Raw genomic sequence first — 19841 nt, 5'->3', positions numbered from 1 at the left:
CAAGGTGTAACAGACCAGCATCAGTGAGGTGAAACCTTTTAGGGAAAGATTCCCATAAAGTCAGCACATGGAGGCTGGCAGAGACCAAAGCTACATATCGAGCTACCAGCAGAACTTGGCAAGGTGTAAGAGTTGCCTACCTGGTTTTAAAGGCACGAAAGATACAAGATTGAGGGGTCATGGAGAACCTTTGAGGCCTGGTATCATGTGACCCCAAAGAGTGAAGATGCAGTCTCAGTTGCTGGAGACTCAAGATATTGGAGGTGCCAGGAGTGTGGGATGCCCACCCAGGACATTGCAGGTGTGGGGCAAGCCTGAGCCTTAAGACAAGCTGTATGTGCTTCTGGTGGCAGAGAATGTCAAGAGGCACAGCCTAAGCATTTGGGAATCAGAATATCATGATTAAGTCCCAGATGCTGGACATTGATAGATGCTGTTGAATTTCAGTTTTACTTTGATATGATTGCAATCATTCCCTGGTCTATCCCTCTCTGATCAAGAAACTACATAAACTGGTTTGGATGTTATAGGTGGCCCCAGGTGAAAGGCTTGAGCTTTTAAGGAGACCTTAGAGTTACAAAGGGTCGAGCTTTAAAAATGACTATGAGACTTTTAAACTGAGTGGGAGACCTTGAAATAAAAGAATGGTACCGTTTAACAGAAATGTGTTTGTGTGTTATGCTGACAAGGGTGGACTTCTGACAGCTAATTCTGGTTATCAACACATATGGGAGGATGAACCTCAACTGCGTCCATGAGACCAGCCTGAGGGCATGTTTATGAGACATATTCTTGCTAGATGGAGCAAGAAGCGGGCACTGTGGGTTACACAATCCCTAGTCAGGTGGGTCTAAGCTTTATAGGGAAGGTAGCTGAATGTGAGCAAGAAAGCAACGAGAACAACCTTCCTCAGTGTTCTTGTTCAAGTAACTAAAAGCAGAAACAAATCCTTTCTTCCTTATGATGCTTTTGGTCATGGTGCTTCTCATAGCAGCAGGGAAGAAAACTAGAAAACATTTTCATGGGAAAACGGGCCCGGATGGTTTTCTTTTCTTTTTCTTTTCTTATGTAATACCAATATTATTAATTGAAATTGCTTTTGTACAAAGCGGAGAGACTTCAGTACCCTGCAGAGGTGGGATCTCACAGCAGGATGTCACCCTCAGAAGAAATTAATGGGTTGCGAGAGAACGAGTCACTATAAAATGAGCGAACCCGGCCCCCTAATCACTCTGCTTTCTTATTTTGCTGTGTGATTTCTCCCTCTTGCGTATGTTTCTGCCATGGGTAGACTGGCCATGGGTGATGACGGCCCTCAACAGGGTCAAACAATTGTGGATGAGATGTTTAGTGATCTTCTCAACTATGAATTCAAACCCTCTAGCCTGGGGCACTTTGTTTTAGCAATAGAAAAATGGTCTAAAATAATGGATTATTCTAGTTTGTGAGTAGGGCATATGGCCTTAAATATTAGCTCCATAGTTTCATGTCTTTGGGATCAGCTTAGGAGATTTTTCTCACAGAGGGATTTTTCCATCATTTGAAGCTTTTTCTTCTTATCCCACCGTGGCCTCAGTTACTTCTGGATCTTATTTTAGTTAGCGTTTTCTACAGTGCCATCCACTAAGGATGGTGATCTTTTGCTGAAGCCATTCTCCCTAGCAACAGACTGGCACGCAGTTTCTGCCTGACGCAAGTATATTTTCAGTATATTTAACAGTTTCAACACATCTCTCTCCCTCTGGAAAGCTGTGATTCTATCAGTTTTGTCATTTGAGCAAGAATGCCTTCCCAGTTATTTTCACCAGTATAATTTCTCCTGCTGTCTGCTTGTGTTCTCTGCTTCGGCCAAAGGACATAGAATTAAACTCTCTCTGTTTCTCTGTCTCTCTATCTCTGTCTCTCTCTGTGTGTCTCTCTGTCTCTCTCTCTCTTTTTCCTGCTGCTCTCACCACCTTCCCCCAACCCCACTAAGTTTACATTAAAAAATATACTATATAGTATAGTGATAAATGCTAATCTCCATTCCACAGCAGGCATTACTAACCGACCATTGCTTTCTTTTTTTCACTCAGCTTTAACATGGACCCATATCTCTGTTGACTCAGAAATGAAGCATACCTCACTTCTGGCATATATATATATATATATATATATATATATATATATATATATATATTTCCTACTTTTTAAGAGATTGATATTAATTAGGCCCTTCTTTTCTCTCTCTTCACAGTAATCCCTTATTTTTACTGAATAACTCCTCTCAAGGAGCAACTCCTGCACCCACCCTGACATCTCTGGAAAACAGCCTCCTCTGTGTAATGGGGGCTGCTCCAGAACTTTGTTCCAATCATAAAGTTAGCCGGGATGTTCTCAGAACTGTTTCCTTCCCAGCACTATGTAACTCACAGGTCACTTTGCTCACAAGGTCTTCATGTGAATGCGGATCCTGGCAGTCCTCTTTTGTTAATAGGATCCTGCAGGCTTAGCTCCTATTTCTTTTATTTAAAAAGAATTATTTATTTACTTATTTTATTTATGTGAGTACACAGTTGCTGTCTACACACACACACACACACACACACACACTCACCAGAAGAGGACATCAGGTCCTGTTACAGATGGCTGTGAGCCACCATATGGTTGCTTGGAAATGGGAAATGAACTCAGGACCTCTGGAAGAGCAGTCAGTGCTCTGAACCACTGAGCTATCTCTTTAGCCCTATGTCAGATATTTAAACACATAGTTGAATCTAAATTGTATTAATGATAAGTCATGTTATTGTCTTGAAAATCATTTAACAATATTTTTTCAGCTACAGTTTATAGGATTAACATTTATTATTATTATTATCAAAATCATCATCATCAACACCACCATCATCATTATTGATTTTGCTCCTTTCTGCTGTCCTCACTTCATCATGGGAGTTGAGCACAAGAGTCCCAAGACCTTCACAATTCATATGTGCCCAAAGCCCATTGTATGCAACAACAACAACAACAACAACAACAACAACAACAGTGAAGATGTTATTCAAGTTATTCTTATTCACCTGCAATCCCGATAGCTAATTTCTAGTCCTAGCGATTGTAGTAAAATCTGAGGTTACTCTTCTCACGTTTAGGAAAATTAAGGACATTTTATCATGTTTTTTGCTCACTCGCTGATGGCCTTTAGATTCAATTGGCCTTTGTAGTACCAAGTACTTGGCCTTCAAAACTTTCCTTTCTTGATCTAGATTTGTTCTCATAACCTACAGCTACTTTCTCATAACACTTTCCCACTATCTGTCCTTTAGACTTCATCCCATTCATTGAGTCTGTCCTTTTGGCTAAATATGAGCAGCTCGTGGTTGATGAGGACACAAGATACAACTACTTAACTCCAGCCATTTTACTCAGCCTCTTTATGGAAGCATGTATATTACAAATGGCAATCTTTATATTTTTGGACAGGGCAAGTTGTACTTGCTCTGTGTCTTAGATGTATGATTCTAAAAAAAAAAAAATGAAGGCAACAATTGTAGCTCCCCCTTCCTTTGTGCCTGTCCATGCCAACTAATTAGGAGTCCAAGGGACACAGCGGGAATCTAGAAAACCTTGTATCTGATGCTTGGAAGATCATTATAAAGAAATGGATTTTGTGGCCAGAATCTCTCTGAAAGACACTGTTGTAAGGGCAGCATTGTGAAGGATACTCTTTCTTTCTTTCTTTCTTTCTTTCTTTCTTTCTTTCTTTCTTTCTTTCTTTCTTTTTTTCTTTCTTTCTTTCTTCCTTCCTTCCTTCCTTCCTTCCTTCCTTCCTTCCTTCCTTCCTTCCTTCCTTTCTTTCTTTCTTTCTTTCTTTCTTTCTTTCTTTCTTTCTTCCTTTCTTGTTTTCTTTTTTATTAGATATGTTCTTTATTTTTATTTCAAATGCTATCCCGAAAGTTCCCTATACCCTCCCCCCATCCTGCTCCCCAACCCACCCACTCCCACTTCTCGGCCCTGGTGTTCCCCTGTACAGGGGCAGAAGTGGATGCTCACAGTCATCTATAGGATGGAACACAGGGCCTCCAATGGAGGAGCTAGAGAAAGTACCCAAGGAGCTGAAGGGGTCTGCAACCCTATAGGTAGAACAAAAATATGAACTAACCAGCATCTCCAGAGCTCGTGTCTCTAGCTGCATATGTAGCAGAAGATGGCCTTGTCGGCCATCACTGGGAAGAGAGGCCCCAAGGTCTTGCAAAGGATACCCTTTCTATTCTGCAGATTCGTTTCTGCAATCCCTAGAGGAGTGAGATTCAGTCACTTTGCCTTTCCTCTGGTTAGAGGGCCCACCTCAGAGTCTTTGAAATTGCTTTGGTTTAAAATGAGGCTTTAAGGAAGCATTTAATTAGAAGGAGTATTGTTATTATTCTGTCCTGTGGTTTCTGATCTTTTTATTATGTTTCTGTCACAAAACTCCTTTGGCCAATTATGCACCATGCAACACATTTTAATCTGAGGAATTAATCTTCTTCGTCTTCAACAGAAATTGTGAGGACAGGCAGAGCTCTGGAGAATTGATACAAGATGTCTCTATGCCAGTATCACCCTGCTTTCTTATAGACATATTTTACAATGTAGCACTTTCATGATTATTGAGTAAATTAAAACTGCAGGCTTTATAACTGTTTAAGTCACATGATCACACAGAGAAAAATTTAAAATAGAATTTTATTGGAATTTTATTGTTATTCTTGTTCCATGCTTGACAGTAGATAACCTTTGATGTCCAAGTGCCTACACAAGTTCTTCTGGGTTGTCTTGGATTTGAGTTCACGCAATGCTTAAACACAAAGATGATTACTTGTGAACAGTTTCTCACTAAATCAGTGAAATACCCGTTGTTATGTGAGTTCATGCTAGAAATGTCTGAACAAAGTGCATTTCCAGCATTTCTTTTTTTTTTTTTTTTTTTTTTGGATAATTTATTTATTTTTTTTTTCCTTTTTTTTTTTTTTTCCATTTTTTATTAGGTATTTAGCTCATTTACATTTCCAATGCTATACCAAAAGTCCCCCTTACCCACCCACCCCCACTCCCCTACCCACCCACTCCCCCCCTTTGGCCCTGGCGTTCCCCTGTACCGGGGCACACAAAGTCTGCGTGTCCAATGGGCCTCTCTTTCCAGTGATGGCCGACTAGGCCATCTTTTGATACATATGCAGCTAGAGTCAAGAGCTCAGGGGTACTGGTTAGTTCATAATGTTGTTCCACCTATAGGGTTGAAGATCCCTTTAGCTCCTTGGGTACTTTCTCTAGCTCCTCCATTGGGAGCCCTGTGATCCATCCATTAGCTGACTGTGAGCATCCACTTCTGTGTTTGCTAGGCCCCGGCATAGTCTCACAAGAGACAGCTACATCTGGGTCCTTTCAGTAAAATCTTGCTAGTGTATGCAATGGTGTCAGCATTTGGAAGCTGATTATGGGGTGGATCCCTGGATATGGCAGTCTCTACATGGTCCATCCTTTCATCTCAGCTCCATACTTTGTTTCTGTAACTCCTTCCATGGGTGTTTTGTTCCCACTTCTAAGGAGGGGCATAGTGTCCACACTTCAGTCTTCATTTTTCTTGAGTTTCATGTGTCTAGGAAATTGTATCTTATATCGTGGGTATCCTAGGTTTTGGGCTAGTATCCACTTATCAGTGAGTACATATTGTGTGAGTTCCTTTGTGATTGTGTTACCTCACTCAGGATGATGCTCTCCAGGTCCATCCATTTGGCTAGGAATTTCATAAATTCATTCTTTTTAATAGCTGAGTAGTACTCCATTGTGTAGATGTACCACATTTTCTGTATCCATTCCTCTGTTGAGGGGCATCTGGGTTCTTTCCAGTTTCTGGCTATTATAAATAAGGCTGCTATGAACATAGTGGAGCATGTGTCCTTCTTACCAGTTGGGGCTTCTTCTGGATATATGCCCAGGAGTGGTATTGCTGGATCCTCCGGTAGTACTATGTCCAATTTTCTGAGGAACCGCCAGACTGATTTCCAGAGTGGTTGTACAAGCCTGCAATCCCACCAACAATGGAGGAGTGTTCCTCTTTCTCCACATCCTCGCCAGCATCTGCTGTCACCTGAATTTTTGATCTTAGCCATTCTCACTGGTGTGAGGTGGAATCTCAGGGTTGTTTTGATTTGCATTTCCCTGATGATTAAGGATGTTGAACATTTTTTCAGGTGCTTCTCTGCCATTCGGTATTCCTCAGGTGAGAATTCTTTGTTCAGTTCTGAGCCCCATTTTTTAAGGGGGTTATTTGATTTTCTGAGGTCCACCTTCTTGAGTTCTTTATATATGTTGGATATTAGTCCCCTATCTGATTTAGGATAGGTAAAGATCCTTTCCCAGTCTGTTGGTGGTCTTTTTGTCTTATAGACAGTGTCTTTTGCCTTGCAGAAACTTTGGAGTTTCATTAGGTCCCATTTGTCAATTCTCGATCTTACAGCACAAGCCATTGCTGTTCTGTTCAGGAATTTTTCCCCTGTGCCCATATCTTCAAGGCTTTTCCCCACTTTCTCCTCTATAAGTTTCAGTGTCTCTGGTTTTATGTGAAGTTCCTTGATCCACTTAGATTTGACCTTAGTACAAGGAGATAAGTATGGATCGATTCGCATTCTTCTACATGATAACAACCAGTTGTGCCAGCACCAATTGTTGAAAATGCTGTCTTTCTTCCACTGGATGGTTTTGGCTCCCTTGTCGAAGATCAAGTGACCATAGGTGTGTGGGTTCATTTCTGGGTCTTCAATTCTATTCCATTGGTCCACTTGTCTGTCTCTATACCAGTACCATGCAGTTTTTATCACAATTGCTCTGTAGTAAAGCTTTAGGTCAGGCATGGTGATTCCACCAGAGGTTCTTTTATCCTTGAGAAGAGTTTTTGCTATCCTCGGTTTTTTGTTATTCCAGATGAATTTGCAAATTGCTCCTTCTAATTCGTTGAAGAATTGAGTTGGAATTTTAATGGGGATTGCATTGAATCTGTAGATTGCTTTTGGCAAGATAGCCATTTTTACAATGTTGGTCCTGCCAATCCATGAGCATGGGAGATCTTTCCATCTTCTGAGATCTTCTTTAATTTCTTTCTTCAGGGACTTGAAGTTTTTATCATACAGATCTTTCACTTCCTTCGTTAGAGTCACGCCGAGATATTTTATATTATTTGTGGCTATTGAGAAGGGTGTTGTTTCCCTAATTTCTTTCTCAGCCTGTTTATTCTTTGTGTAGAGAAAGGCCATTGACTTGTTTGAGTTAATTTTATATCCAGCTACTTCACCGAAGCTGTTTATCAGGTTTAGGAGTTCTCTGTTGGAATTTTTAGGGTCACTTATATATACTATCATATCATCTGCAAAAAGTGATATTTTGACTTCCTCTTTTCCAATTTGTATCCCCTTGATCTCCTTTTGTTGTCGAATTGCTCTGGCTAATACTTCAAGTACTATGTTGAAAAGGTAGGGAGAAAGTGGGCAGCCTTGTCTAGTCCCTGATTTTAGTGGGATTGCTTCCAGCTTCTCTCCATTTACTTTGATGTTGGCTACTGGTTTGCTGTAGATTGCTTTTATCATGTTTAGGTATTGGCCTTGAATTCCTGATCTTTCCAGAACTTTTATCATGAATGGGTGTTGGATCTTGTCAAATGCTTTTTCTGCATCTAACGAGATGATCATGTGGTTTTTGTCTTTGAGTTTGTTTATATAATGGATTACATTGATGGATTTTCGTATATTAAACCATCCCTGCATCTCTGGAATAAAACCTACTTGGTCAGGGTGGATGATTGCTTTAATGTGTTCTTGGATTCGGTTAGCGAGAATTTTATTAAGAATTTTTGCATCGATGTTCATAAGAGAAATTGGTCTGAAGTTCTCTATCTTTGTTGGATCTTTCTGTGGTTTAGGTATCAGAGTAATAGTGGCTTCATAAAATGAGTTGGGTAGAATACCTTCTACTTCTATCTTGTGAAAAAGTTTGTGCAGAACTGGAGTTAGATCTTCTTTGAAGGTCTGATAGAACTCTGCACTAAACCCGTCTGGTCCTGGGCTTTTTTTGGCTGGTAGACTATTAATAACTGCTTCTATTTCTTTAGGGGATATGGGACTGTTTAGAAGGTCAACTTGATCCTGATTCAACTTTGGTACCTGGTATCTGTCCAGAAATTTGTCCATTTCGTCCAGGTTTTCCAGTTTTGTTGAGTATAGCCTTTTGTAGAAGGATCTGATGGTGTTTTGGATTTCTTCAGGATCTGTTGTTATGTCTCCCTTTTCATTTCTGATTTTGTTAATTAGGATTTTGTCCCTGTGCCCTTTAGTGAGTCTAGCTAAGGGTTTATCTATCTTGTTGATTTTCTCAAAGAACCAACTCCTCGTTTGGTTAATTCTTTGAATAGTTCTTCTTGTTTCCACTTGGTTGATTTCACCCCTGAGTTTGATTATTTCCTGCCGTCTACTCCTCTTGGGTGAATTTGCTTCCTTTTTTTCTAGAGCTTTTAGATGTGTTGTCAAGCTGCTAGTATGTGCTCTCTCCCGTTTTTTCTTGAAGGCACTCATAGCTATGAGTTTCCCTCTTAGAAATGCTTTCATTGTGTCCCAAAGGTTTGGGTACGTTGTGGCTTAATTTTCATTAAACTCTAAAAAGTCTTTAATTTCTTTCTTTATTCCTTCCTTGATCAAGGTATCATTGAGAAGAGTGTTGTTCAGTTTCCATGTGAATGTTGGCTTTATGTTATTTATTTTGTTATTGAAGATCAGCCTTAGTGCATGGTGATCTGATAGGATACATGGGACAATTTCAATATTTTTGAATCTGTTGAGGCCTGATTTGTGACCTATTATGTGGTCAATTTTGGAGAAGGTACCATGAGGTGCTGAGAAGAAGGTATATCCTTTTGTTTTAGGATAAAATGTTCTGTAGATATCTGTCAGATCCATTTGTTTCATCACTTCTGTTAGTTTCAGTGTGTCCCTGTTTAGTTTCTGTTTCCATGATCTGTCCATTGGTGAAAGTGGTGTGTTGAAGTCTCCCACTATTATTGTGTGAGGCGCAATGTGTGCTTTGAGCTTTACTAAAGTTTCTTTAGTGAATGTGGCTGCTCTTGTATTTGGAGCATAGATATTCAGAATTGAGAGTTCCTCTTGGAGGATTTTACCTTTGATGAGAATGAAGTGTCCCTCCTTGTCTTTTTTGATGACTTTGGGTTGGAAGTCAATCTTATCAGATATTAGGATGGCTACTCCTGCTTGTTTCTTCATACCATTTGCTTGGAAAATTGTTTTCCAGCCTTTCATTCTGAGGTAGTGTCTATCTTTTTCTCTGAGATGAGTTTCCTGTAAGCAGCAAAATGTTGGGTCTTGTTTGTGTAGCCAGTTTGTTAGTCTATGTCTTTTTATTGGCGAGTTGAGACCATTGATGTTAAGAGATATTAAGGAAAAGTAATTGTTGCTTCCTGTTATTTTAGTTGTTAAAGGTGGCATTCTGTTCTTGTGGCTGTCTTCTTTTAGGTTTGTTGAGGGATTACCTTCTTGTTTTTTCTAGGGCGTTGTTCCCGTTCTTGTATTGGTTTTTTTCTGTTATTATCCTTTGAAGGGCTGGATTCGTGGAGAGATAATGCGTGAATTTGGTTTTGTCGTGGAATACTTTGGTTTCTCCCTCTATGATAATTGAGAGTTTGGCTGGGTATAGTAGCCTGGGCTGCAGTTTGTGTTCTCTTAGTGTCTGTATAACATCTGTCCAGGCTCTTCTGGCTTTCATAGTCTCTGGTGAAAAATCTGGTGTAATTCTGATAGGCTTGCCTTTATATGTTACTTGACCTTTTTCCCTTACTGCTTTTAGTATTCTATCTTTATTTAGTGCATTTGATGTTCTGATTATTATGTGTCGGGAGGAATTTCTTTTCTGGTCCAGTCTATTTGGAGTTCTGTAGGCTTCTTGTATGTTCATATGCATCTCATTCTTTAGATTTGGGAAGTTTTCTTCAATAATTTTGTTGAAGATGTTTGCTGGACCTTTGAGTTGAAAATCTTCATTCTCATCCACTCCTAATATCCGTACGTTTGGTCTTCTTATTGTGTCCTGGATTTCCTGGATATTTTGAGTTAGGATCTTTTTGCATTTTCCATTTTCTTTGATTGTTGTGCCGATGTTCTCTATGGAATCTTCTGCACCTGAGATTCTCTCTTCCATCTCTTGTATTCTGTTGCTGATGCTCAAATCTATGGTTCCAGATTTCTTTCCTAGGGTTTCTATCTCTAGTGTTGCCTCGCTTTGAGTTTTCTTTATTGTGTCTACTTCCCTTTTTAGGTCTAGTATGGTTTTGTTCATTTCCATCACCTGTTTGTATGTTTTTTCCTCTTTTTCTGTAAGGACTTCTACCTGTTTGATTGTGTTTTCCTGTTTTTCTTTAAGGACTTGTAACTCTTTAGCAGTGTTCTCCTGTATTTCTTTAAGTGATTTATTAAAGTCCTTCTTGATGTCCTCTACCATCATCATGAGATATGCTTTTAAATCTAGGTCTAGGTTCTCAGGTGTGTTGGGGTCCCCTGGACTGGGCGAAGTGGGTGTGCTGGGTTCTGGTGATGGTGAGTGGTCTTGGTTCCTGTTAGTAAGATTCCTCCGTTTACCTTTCGCCATCTGGTAATCTCTGGAGTTAGTAGTTATAGTTGACTCTGTTTAGAGATTGTTCTTCTGGTGATTCTGTTACCGTCTATCAGCAGACCTGGGAGACAGATTCTCTCCTCTGAGTTTCAGTGCTCAGAGCACTCTCTGCTGGCAAGCTCTCTTACAGGGAAGGTGCGCAGATATCTTGTATTTGGACCTCCTCCTGGCCGAAGAAGATGGCCCAAAACAGGACCTTTCTCAGACACTGTGTTGCTTTGGCAGTTCCCAGGTGGTACAGACTCTCACCTAAGCAGACTAAATTCCTAAGTTCCTTGGAGTCCCGGGACCAAGATGGCGACCGCTGCTGCTGTGGCTTAGGCCGCCTCCCCAGCCGGGCGGGCACCTGTCCTCCGGTCCGGACGGTGGCTGGCTGTCCCCGGCCCACAAAGGGTGCTGCCTCAGCGCCTCTGTGCTTCTGCCTGTTCCAGAAGCTGTCAGGTTCTCTGGCGCACCCTCTCACCTGTTCAGACTAATTTCCTAAGTTCGGCGGGTCCCGGGACCAAGATGGCGACCGCTGCTGCTGTGGCTTAGGCCGCCTCCCCAGCCGGGCGGGCACCTGTCCTCCGGTCCGGACGGTGGCTGGCTGTCCCCGGCCCACAAAGGGTGCTGCCTCAGCGCCTCTGTGCTTCCGCCTGTTCCAGAAGCTGTCAGGTTCTCTGGCGCACCCTCTCACCTGTTCAGACTAATTTCCTCGCATTTCCAGCATTTCAAGAAATACTAATACTCTCATCTTGATTTAAAACAAACAAGCCCTTAGGGTTACTTCGCCAAATTCAACCAATTCCTATTATTCTGTAAACATTCTCCCATTTGCCATTAAAAAGAAGTTTGTGAGTTTTTACAAATTTTATTTTTCAGTTAAAAGAGATGAAGTGTTCTCTTCTCAAGGCCGTGCCAAGCTCCCAGTTTATAGACATCTTCTGATGTTTGTAATTATTGGCATTATTATCTTACATCTTTAATGGCTCATTGTGTTTATATTAGCTTTCCTCTGCTGGGGTTTGAATTCTAGGACTTATTTTGCAAGGGAAGTGCTATGCCGCCGAGCTATGCCCCAGTTTTTCTGTTACATATCTTACCAAAGTGTCTATTTTGTACCATTTAAGACTGTAGCTCTAATCTGAATAATAACTTGTCTTGGGTAATGGATAGAATTCACTGTATATGAAAGTTCAAAAGGAAACGGAGACTTTGAGTTGTGGAGGCTGTTCTCTGACCAGAGGGAGGTCTCTTCTGGAGAGGAAGTCTCCTCAGCAACCTGTATCTTCTCACTTCCCTCCACAACTGCAAACCCTGGTAAGAGTGAAGCAGGCAGCTCCGTACATTCACCATCATACTCTTGCCCTTTGGAAGCTGACCTGTGCCCAGGAGCATACATTACTTTCTTCCTCAAACTAATATTTTATGGGCCGGACCACAGGTTAACAGGCATGGAATGAATAGCGAGTCCTGTCTGAATTCCCAATCACAGAAGTTGGAAAAGTGATAAACTGTTGTTTTAAGTATTTATGTCTTGGAGTAGGTTAGCAACAGGCATCTGAAATAGAGATCCCAAACCTGCAGAAATCTTTTAAAATAGAAAATGGGATAAAAAACAGGCTATAAAAAGAATGTTGAAAGATTTGTAGCTGGGGCATTAGACCATGAGGCCAGATGCATAAGTATCTGTGTATCTACTGTACCTCTATGGACCAAGCTGTGCTTTTAAGTGTTTTCTCTGTATAGCCCTGGCTGTCCTGGAATTCACTTTGTAGACCAGGCTGGCCTTTAACTCAGAAATCCACCTGCCTCTGCCTCCTAAGTGCTGGGATTAAAGGTGTGTGCCACCACCGCCCGGCTCCCTGGTGCTTCTTGACTGCTCCTCTGCTCTCTTTCTTTACTCTTTACCTTTAGTCTTTATCTTTGCTCTTGTATCTCTAGTATGACATATATCACATACATTATTGGATGTGGACAGACTCCATCAGAGCAGACACCTGATCTGTATGGTGACTGCTGAATGGATGCATGGCATCCACTTAGAACTGAATGTTCAAGAACATCTTTAGTTGAAGGAATGAATGTGTCTGCTTCCTCCTGGGCTCCACATTGTTTCTTGGTGCTGAAGACCCTCTACCCCTTTGTCCCATCCTCTCCATTGCAGAATATGGGCTGGAAGCATGGAACTTCTTAGACTTGTTGGGTGCAAGGACAGCCATTTGCATTTCTGGCCTATCAAAGCTGGGCATGAGAATATAACTCTTGAAGATGATGAGTACAGATATGTAAGTGAAAATACACAGTGGAAAAAAATCCTCAATATCATTTTCTCCATTCATATGTCTCTCTACAGTTGGAGAACAATGTGCAGAGAAGTGTAGCCCTGGACCACTATACTATCCTTCCCTGGGGATGCATGACATCTGAACGGAAGGCAATGGAGAAATTCTTCTGCTATTGCTTATGGCATCTGACATGTGATTTTTAGCAAACATGTCATTTTGCAGAGGCTGCTGGCTATTTGGTATCCATGGGCACTTCTACAGCATCCTGTCCTCTGGGTGGAAGCTTTTGCAATGGGACCTAAATGCTTATCCTGACTTTATTCTGAAAGCTTTGCAGTGAGTTTTGAAAACACCCAATTCTATGAACAGTCTAGAGTAGAAAGGTTTCTTTTTTGTAGCCAAGTTTTAACAAATGACTGATGCATACCTTGTTCCTGTCATAGACACACCTACACATTGCCTGGATATCACTGGAAAATAAGACAATGATTTAAAAAAAAACAAACCTTTATTGTTTCCTATGTAGCCAGAACTTGTGCAAGTAAGTGCGCTGTGTGCTTTAGCTTATTTACTCTACTCTCTAACCTATGCAGCAGCTGCTGTTATCTTCTTTCATGCATTACGAACCTGGAGACAAAGGAGCTGAACTTGCTCAGAAGTAGTATTGAATAGCAGATTGAAAATACAAGCCCAGAATGCTTGACTAAAAAGTCTATTAAGTTTATTGATAATTAGAACTCCCACTTTCTCCAGTAATGTCTGCCTAAGGACCAAGGAGACACAATCAGTAGACTTTTAATGTCTGTGTATTAGTAATGCCCCATGTATGCTTATCATGAAGTGGCAAAGTTGGCATATTCTCCTTCAAGATTCTTGATTATTTTTAAAGATATTCTTGGGTCATCAAGTCATCTGTATGTGCATATATATATATATGTACATGAGTACATACATGTGCATTGGCTATAGTTATTTTCTTGGCTATACATAAAGATAGCAGAAAAGGGAGCCATGAATGGTTAGTGTGATAGAAAGGTAAGAATAAAAATTTTTGTAGGTCTCTTGTGAATCATGGTGCATATTTCTTTGTTTGGGTAGAAATGCAAATTAATTGAAGTAACCAGAGGTTCCATTCCACTGAACTTGTGTGGCCATGAGACAGGATGTCATCTCTTCTATGGCCTCCATTATGATGGAGAATACAATTTCCAACTGAAGATCTTAAGGCGTAATTAGAGTCTGGGAAGATATAAAGTCACATGACCAAAGAACAGGAAATGGGAATGGTCTGAGTCATCAAAACTGGGTGTGAGCATACAACCCTTAAAGACGATCAGTTGGAAAATCCAAGTGGACATGGATAATGATGAACGCTGGGGAGGTTTTCTCCATTCCTGATTTCTTTTCACATGTATAGTGAATCGTACTAGCACAGTAGCCCTGAACACACAATGCTATGGTCTACTCTGCTCTCATTGGATGGCTTCATTTGGAAGGAAAATCTAAGCACAGAAGCTGGGAAACTCCTTTAAGTATTTCCAGGAAAGCTACAATTCTTCTTCTCACCCATGTTTTAGATTTGAAAAGAGTCAACTCTGTCCTGGGCAAGAGGCCCAATTATCTGCTCCTCCTCTGGGAGCTGGGAACTCTGTGTAGTTGTGGATTTTTTTGGGGGGAACTGAGTTTGCATAGACTAAATCACATTCTCCCATAAAGTCCATATCTATTAGCTGCAGTATCAAAATCCCCAAGTCTTAGTGAACAACAGACTGCCCTCAGTTTGAGTGATGGCATAGCCTGAAACTTTATTTGACATGAAGCCACTTATTGTCTTTATCCACTTAGAGCAGTGGTTTTCAACCTCCTAATGCTATGGCCCTTTAATACAGTTTCTTATATTGTGGTGACCCCTAACCAAAAAAGTATTTTGTTGCTACTTCATAACTATAATTTTGGTATTTTATGAATTGTAATGTAAATATCTGATATGCAGAAGATATCTGATATGTGACTTCCAAAGGGGTCACAACCCACAGGTTGAGAATCACTTAAAGTTTTGTGTCAGTGGCCACATTTATATGTAATTAAGTTCATTAATTGACACAATGTTTATATCATTAAATTTATTAAAATTAATAAAATTCAGATTTTTAGTCATACTATTCAGTACTCAGCCATCACATATGACTAATGCCATCAGGCAGACATTTCTAGCATTTAGGGAAGGCACTACACAACATTTACTAAAGTGAAGGGTTCTTAAAGACACATGTGTGGCATGTCTGATAATCCAGACCCCACATATTGAATAGAAAATACTCATTTTCTCAGGGGAGACAGCAGAGATTACCAACTCATATCTATTCCAGGAGATCACAGGGTACAGGACCATGGGCTTGAATCATTCTTTGTCAATAACAAAGGGAATGTCTTATCTCTCTATTGTATAAAGGTTTTATTTAATTTACCCTTCAAAATAGATATATGGAATATGAGAGCCTTTATATTCTAATATCTGGGAAACTCACACAGTATTTTTTCCTTTCCATCTGTTTAGGCTGGTTAAGCTAATCACAGTAGACAATTTTGTATGTGTCTTGAAAACATTTTTTTTCCACAGAAGTATAAACGTTATTCCGGAAGAAAAGCAGTGGTTACATGACACAAAAACTTCCAAGGATTAGAAATATGGCACAAATGAATGAGAGTGAGATTAGGTAAAGTCCATTCAATCAATTAAGTTTGGATAATGTGATGGTCTCACCCTGCAAAGTACTCAGCATCATCTATGCAGTAAAGACAGGTCAGATGTAAATATACTTTTGGAGAAGTACAAGTCCTTTACAGTCTGAAATTCTGTTGCATGTCCCATGACTCCCTCTCAGTGGGAAGAAGTGGGTTGGGCTGGTTATGTTCCCTTTTAGTTGCTCATATTCTTGGAGTTAGACAATTCTGTGCAGCACGAACCCACCATATTTGGCCATGTAGATGTGAGACATTTACAGGGATCTGGGTGCTGCCTAGACTGGCAAAGAACAGCAACATAAGGATTTTAAGTTTCCTATGGGATCTGCTTATTTCACTCTTCTTTACGACTCTAGAAAAGTAGCTTCACTGCAAACAGCCTTAGTTGTCTCACCTGTAGAATAGGAAGAATTCCTTTATCCACCACTTTTAGAGAGGCTGTTAGAGGATGAAATAAAAATGGAATGAGCTAATACATGGGAAACTATCCATTCTGAAGGCACATATTGCTGTCATTGTGGAGAGGGAAATTCCAATTCCACACTAGTTTTGTAAAGCAATACCTATTAAAAACCAATCCTCTCAGCAAGACTTTTGTTGGATTTCCCAAAACAAAACAAAACAAAACAAAACAAAACAAAACAAAACAAAACAAAACCTACTATGCCTTCAACACAAAACAGCTTTATGAGTATAATGCAAATTGGGTTTCTGCTTCTAAAGGAAACATGAGATAATGTCTTTTGTCTTAATTTGACAGTGGAAAGGCTCTTTATCTTTAGTATTGTCCAAGAATCTAATATTGGATGCTACCGAAACACAAGCACTCGCTTTCTAAATTGCATCCATAAAGATGCCATGGTAAAGTGCTGCCTCAGATGGAGCATTTCCCAGCATTTTAAGGCTTCAGGTTGAGAGCATTAAAAATGCCCATCTCTGCCTATTTTCAATATGCCCTTGGCTCTTCAATCTGGATAAAATTCAGAGTCCTGCTTCTACTAAAACTTCTCAAGTAAGCTTCATATTTCTGGTCCTTTAAGATCAGCCTGGAAACTGTCCAGCAAAATCATTTGACCAATAGGGGTGGCTTGTGTTTGCTTGCTTTCCTCTGCTTAGTGTGTGTTTAAGTTTTTAATGCAACTAAGTTGAGAGTTTGAAGAATACCATGCAGGTGCAGGTGTAACACATATTAATTGTTTTCCAGTTTCTACTTAAGCTGGCAGCATCAATTCATTATCATGCAATCCCATAAAAGGCACATTTAAAGCAAGAAACAAGTTAACCACTGCTTACATTAACAGAACACTCACACTATTTTAGAAGCAGTTTTCTTAAAGGACAAGATAAGAGTTTTAGTTGGCTTCACAGCAGGGCAAACAATTCACGTGGCAATTAAGAAAACCTTGGATAACTGAAAATGGCAAGACTAGACATTATCTAACATAATTCTTTTCGCCATTATGCTGAGACTTGTAGATTTCCTGAACCCTAACTTTAACAAGGCTGTCCATTTTATGGTTATTTAAACATTTCCCATGCCCAAGTCCTGGTTGGTATACTTGCTATGGAAGGATTCTTAATGTTGTCAGGTCTTCCTAAAAGCACCCTTTATTAGGTTCTGGGAAAGTGAGTTGTAAGCTCAGGGAAAGGCAGTCAGGCCCTCCACGCATAGAACTCTCCTTAATTTTGTATTATTTATTTAATTATTTCCCCATTCCATTGTGACCACAAGTACTTTACCAGAAATTTCCAGTAGCTCACCCCTCCCCTTTAGAAGTGCTTGTTTCCAGAAAGTTACCTTTTCTGTCCTTTTACAGCAACAAAATAGAGCTTTGGATGTTTAATGGATCAAACTCTTCAGTGATTATTTGAATGTGAACTTTTTGTTTTGTTTTGTTTTTCTTCAATTAGGTCAGAGGTTTGCTGTGGTACAGAAAAAGTTAATTCACAACAGGCTTGTATAATCTTACACATCCTTCTTAAGTCTCTTTCATTCTCTCTCATTCTCTCTCTCTCTCTCTCTCTCTCTCTCTCTCTCTCTCTCTCTCTCTCTCTCTCTCTCTCTCTCTCTCTCTCCCCTGAACTCTTATCCACTTTGCTATGTGCATTCTTCATTTTCTCACCATTCACTGGAAAGGAGAGTTAACCTTAGGAACCAAGAACTACTCAATGCAGCATCTATCTGGTGGTGCTTGACCCACGCTTGACCTGCTCAGGAGAGAACAAGTCCCAGTGCCCAACTAAGATGAGCTCATCTGAGTGGACCAGCACTAATTCAGCTCTGGGTTGGGGGGCCGCTCCCTGGACCTCCACTGGCCTTTCTATCTGCAGGACCAGTGTTTCAAGGAACATACTTGGCACTTGAGTGAGAACGAGTGACAGCAGGGAACCCCTTTCAGTCACAGGCCACCAGAGGCTAGCTATTATTTGTGTATTAGGTAAAAGAAACCCATTAAAGAGGCAAAGGCGATGGAGTAGTAGAGGCAGAATTGATCTTCTAGAAAGTCTACCAATAACGCCTTTGCGATGTTTTAGATTGACTCCTGGAAGACAAGTGTGTCCTAGTAGTCAGCAGGGGAGCGGATGAGCTCAAGAAAATTAAGGGATTGGAATGAAATTCCCACGCGCTTGGGGGCTGCAGAGGGAGGCAGGGAGCGCAGGGAAGCAGGGCGTACCCCGCTGTGCGGGCCCCATACACTTTCGGACCCGCGCAGATCAAAGGAAGGACCAACAGACCTACTTAAAGCGCCAAGGGACTTACCTTCAGGGTTGGCGCTGATGAAGACCCGGACGCTGCGACCGGCGGGTACCAGGTGAGAAGGAAGGGCGGTGAGATTACCAGAGAACGCCGCCCGCCGGAGCGCGGAGTCCCGGGGACAGGGCAGCTTGGTGCCCGCACCGGCCGGCCACATCGCCCTGTGGGAGGGAAGATCAGCTGCCACCACCGTCTCTGCTTCTCGGGTCTTTGACCCTCCGCGGTCCCGCGAGGGCGATGTCCGCCGGCGAAGCAGCTCAGAGTCGCTCGGAGCTCTGAGCGCAGCCGGCGAGCTTCGCAGCGCTCAGCAGCCGCTTTGGAGCAGCGGCCATAGGGACCCTCGGGTCCCCAGTTGTTGTCGCCTCCTACACCTCTGAGGACTGCCTTGACTCCCGCCCGAGGCTCGGCGCCGCAGCGCAGGAGGTCAGCGTGGAGGATGCTACGCGGGCGGTGCCAGGTTGCACCGAGAAGAGCCCGCTCCTCTCCTGGAGCCCGTAGCCATGTCCCTACTGGTGTCCACCGCGGGAGGAGGGGGCAGCCGGGCGTCGGGGACCTGGCGGAGGACCAGAGCAGGTCAAAGTTTAGGAGACGGTGGCAGGAGTCGGTCAGGACTCTCAGAAACAACGCGGCTCACGGGGCGGCTGCGGTGTAGATGCGCGGGCTGGGGGCAGCCCGGGGACCTCTTGGTTTCCTAGGAGGACTCGCACCAGAACCCCAGGCGGCTCCCTCAGTGAAGGACAGGAGATCGATCTGCCCGAGATTCCTGCTATCCTCCCTCGAACTCCCCTAAAGGTCAAACCAGCTCTGTGCATTTGCGGGAATCCAGTCGCGCGGGCGTCTGCAAGCCTTTGCCAAGTCCCCCAAAGTTCAATGCTCCTCCACACCACACGCCAAGGGGCTGGAGCATTAAAGCTCCAGGCATTGAGAAAGGTTCTCCCTGCCTCTCGTGGCGTGGGAGGACACGTCTCGCCTCGGCGCTCTCTCCCCACGCTCGTGCAATCGGGGGATTTTTATAGCTAAGCCACGATGCTCACGTGGCCCTCCCCGCGTGGTCGCGGACCCTTTTGGGGAGCGAGTCTCTGCGGGCAGTTCTCCTAGACCTTTAAAGGACCAGGGAGCCTCCCTGCTCCCGCTGAGAAGCCTTTCCTGGCTGTTCGCCCTCCTGTGGGCGCGCAGGAACCAGGCGGCTTCCAGGGCATTGGGAGCCCCACGCAGTAGTGGGTGTGAGCTCTGGCTCAAGGGAAGGATGCAACTACAGAGAAAGACTCTCTGCCACGCCCCACTTCTGGCAAAGTGCAAGGGGCCTTTGTTTGGGGGCCTAGGTGGCAAAGTTGGCTCAAGGTTGTTGGTAATCTGCACTCACTGAAGGGGCCTGAATCACTTTCTTT

General features: G+C 42.2%; 1 protein-coding gene across 2 annotated transcripts in view; it reads right to left on the bottom strand.

Moving 5' to 3' along the window:
* Positions 1 to 19677, bottom strand: part of Nwd2 (NACHT and WD repeat domain containing 2) — a 161444-nt gene extending 141767 nt beyond the window's left edge. Inside the window, exon 1 of one of the 2 annotated variants that reach the window (NM_177006.3) lies at positions 18460 to 19677. In NM_177006.3, coding sequence (NP_795980.2) covers positions 18460 to 18610 — 151 coding nt within the window. In that variant the 5' untranslated portion in view covers positions 18611 to 19677. The remainder of the gene's footprint in view (positions 1 to 18459) is intronic. The other variant, XM_006503991.4, reaches the window with a different exon arrangement.
* Between the last annotated feature and the right edge of the window lie 164 nt (positions 19678 to 19841).

Source organism: Mus musculus, chromosome 5 (assembly GCF_000001635.26).
Source record: "Mus musculus strain C57BL/6J chromosome 5, GRCm38.p6 C57BL/6J".
NCBI lineage: Eukaryota > Metazoa > Chordata > Mammalia > Rodentia > Muridae > Mus > Mus musculus.
Note: the sequence above shows the minus strand (reverse complement) of the source record. Positions and strands in the feature narration are given on the sequence as shown.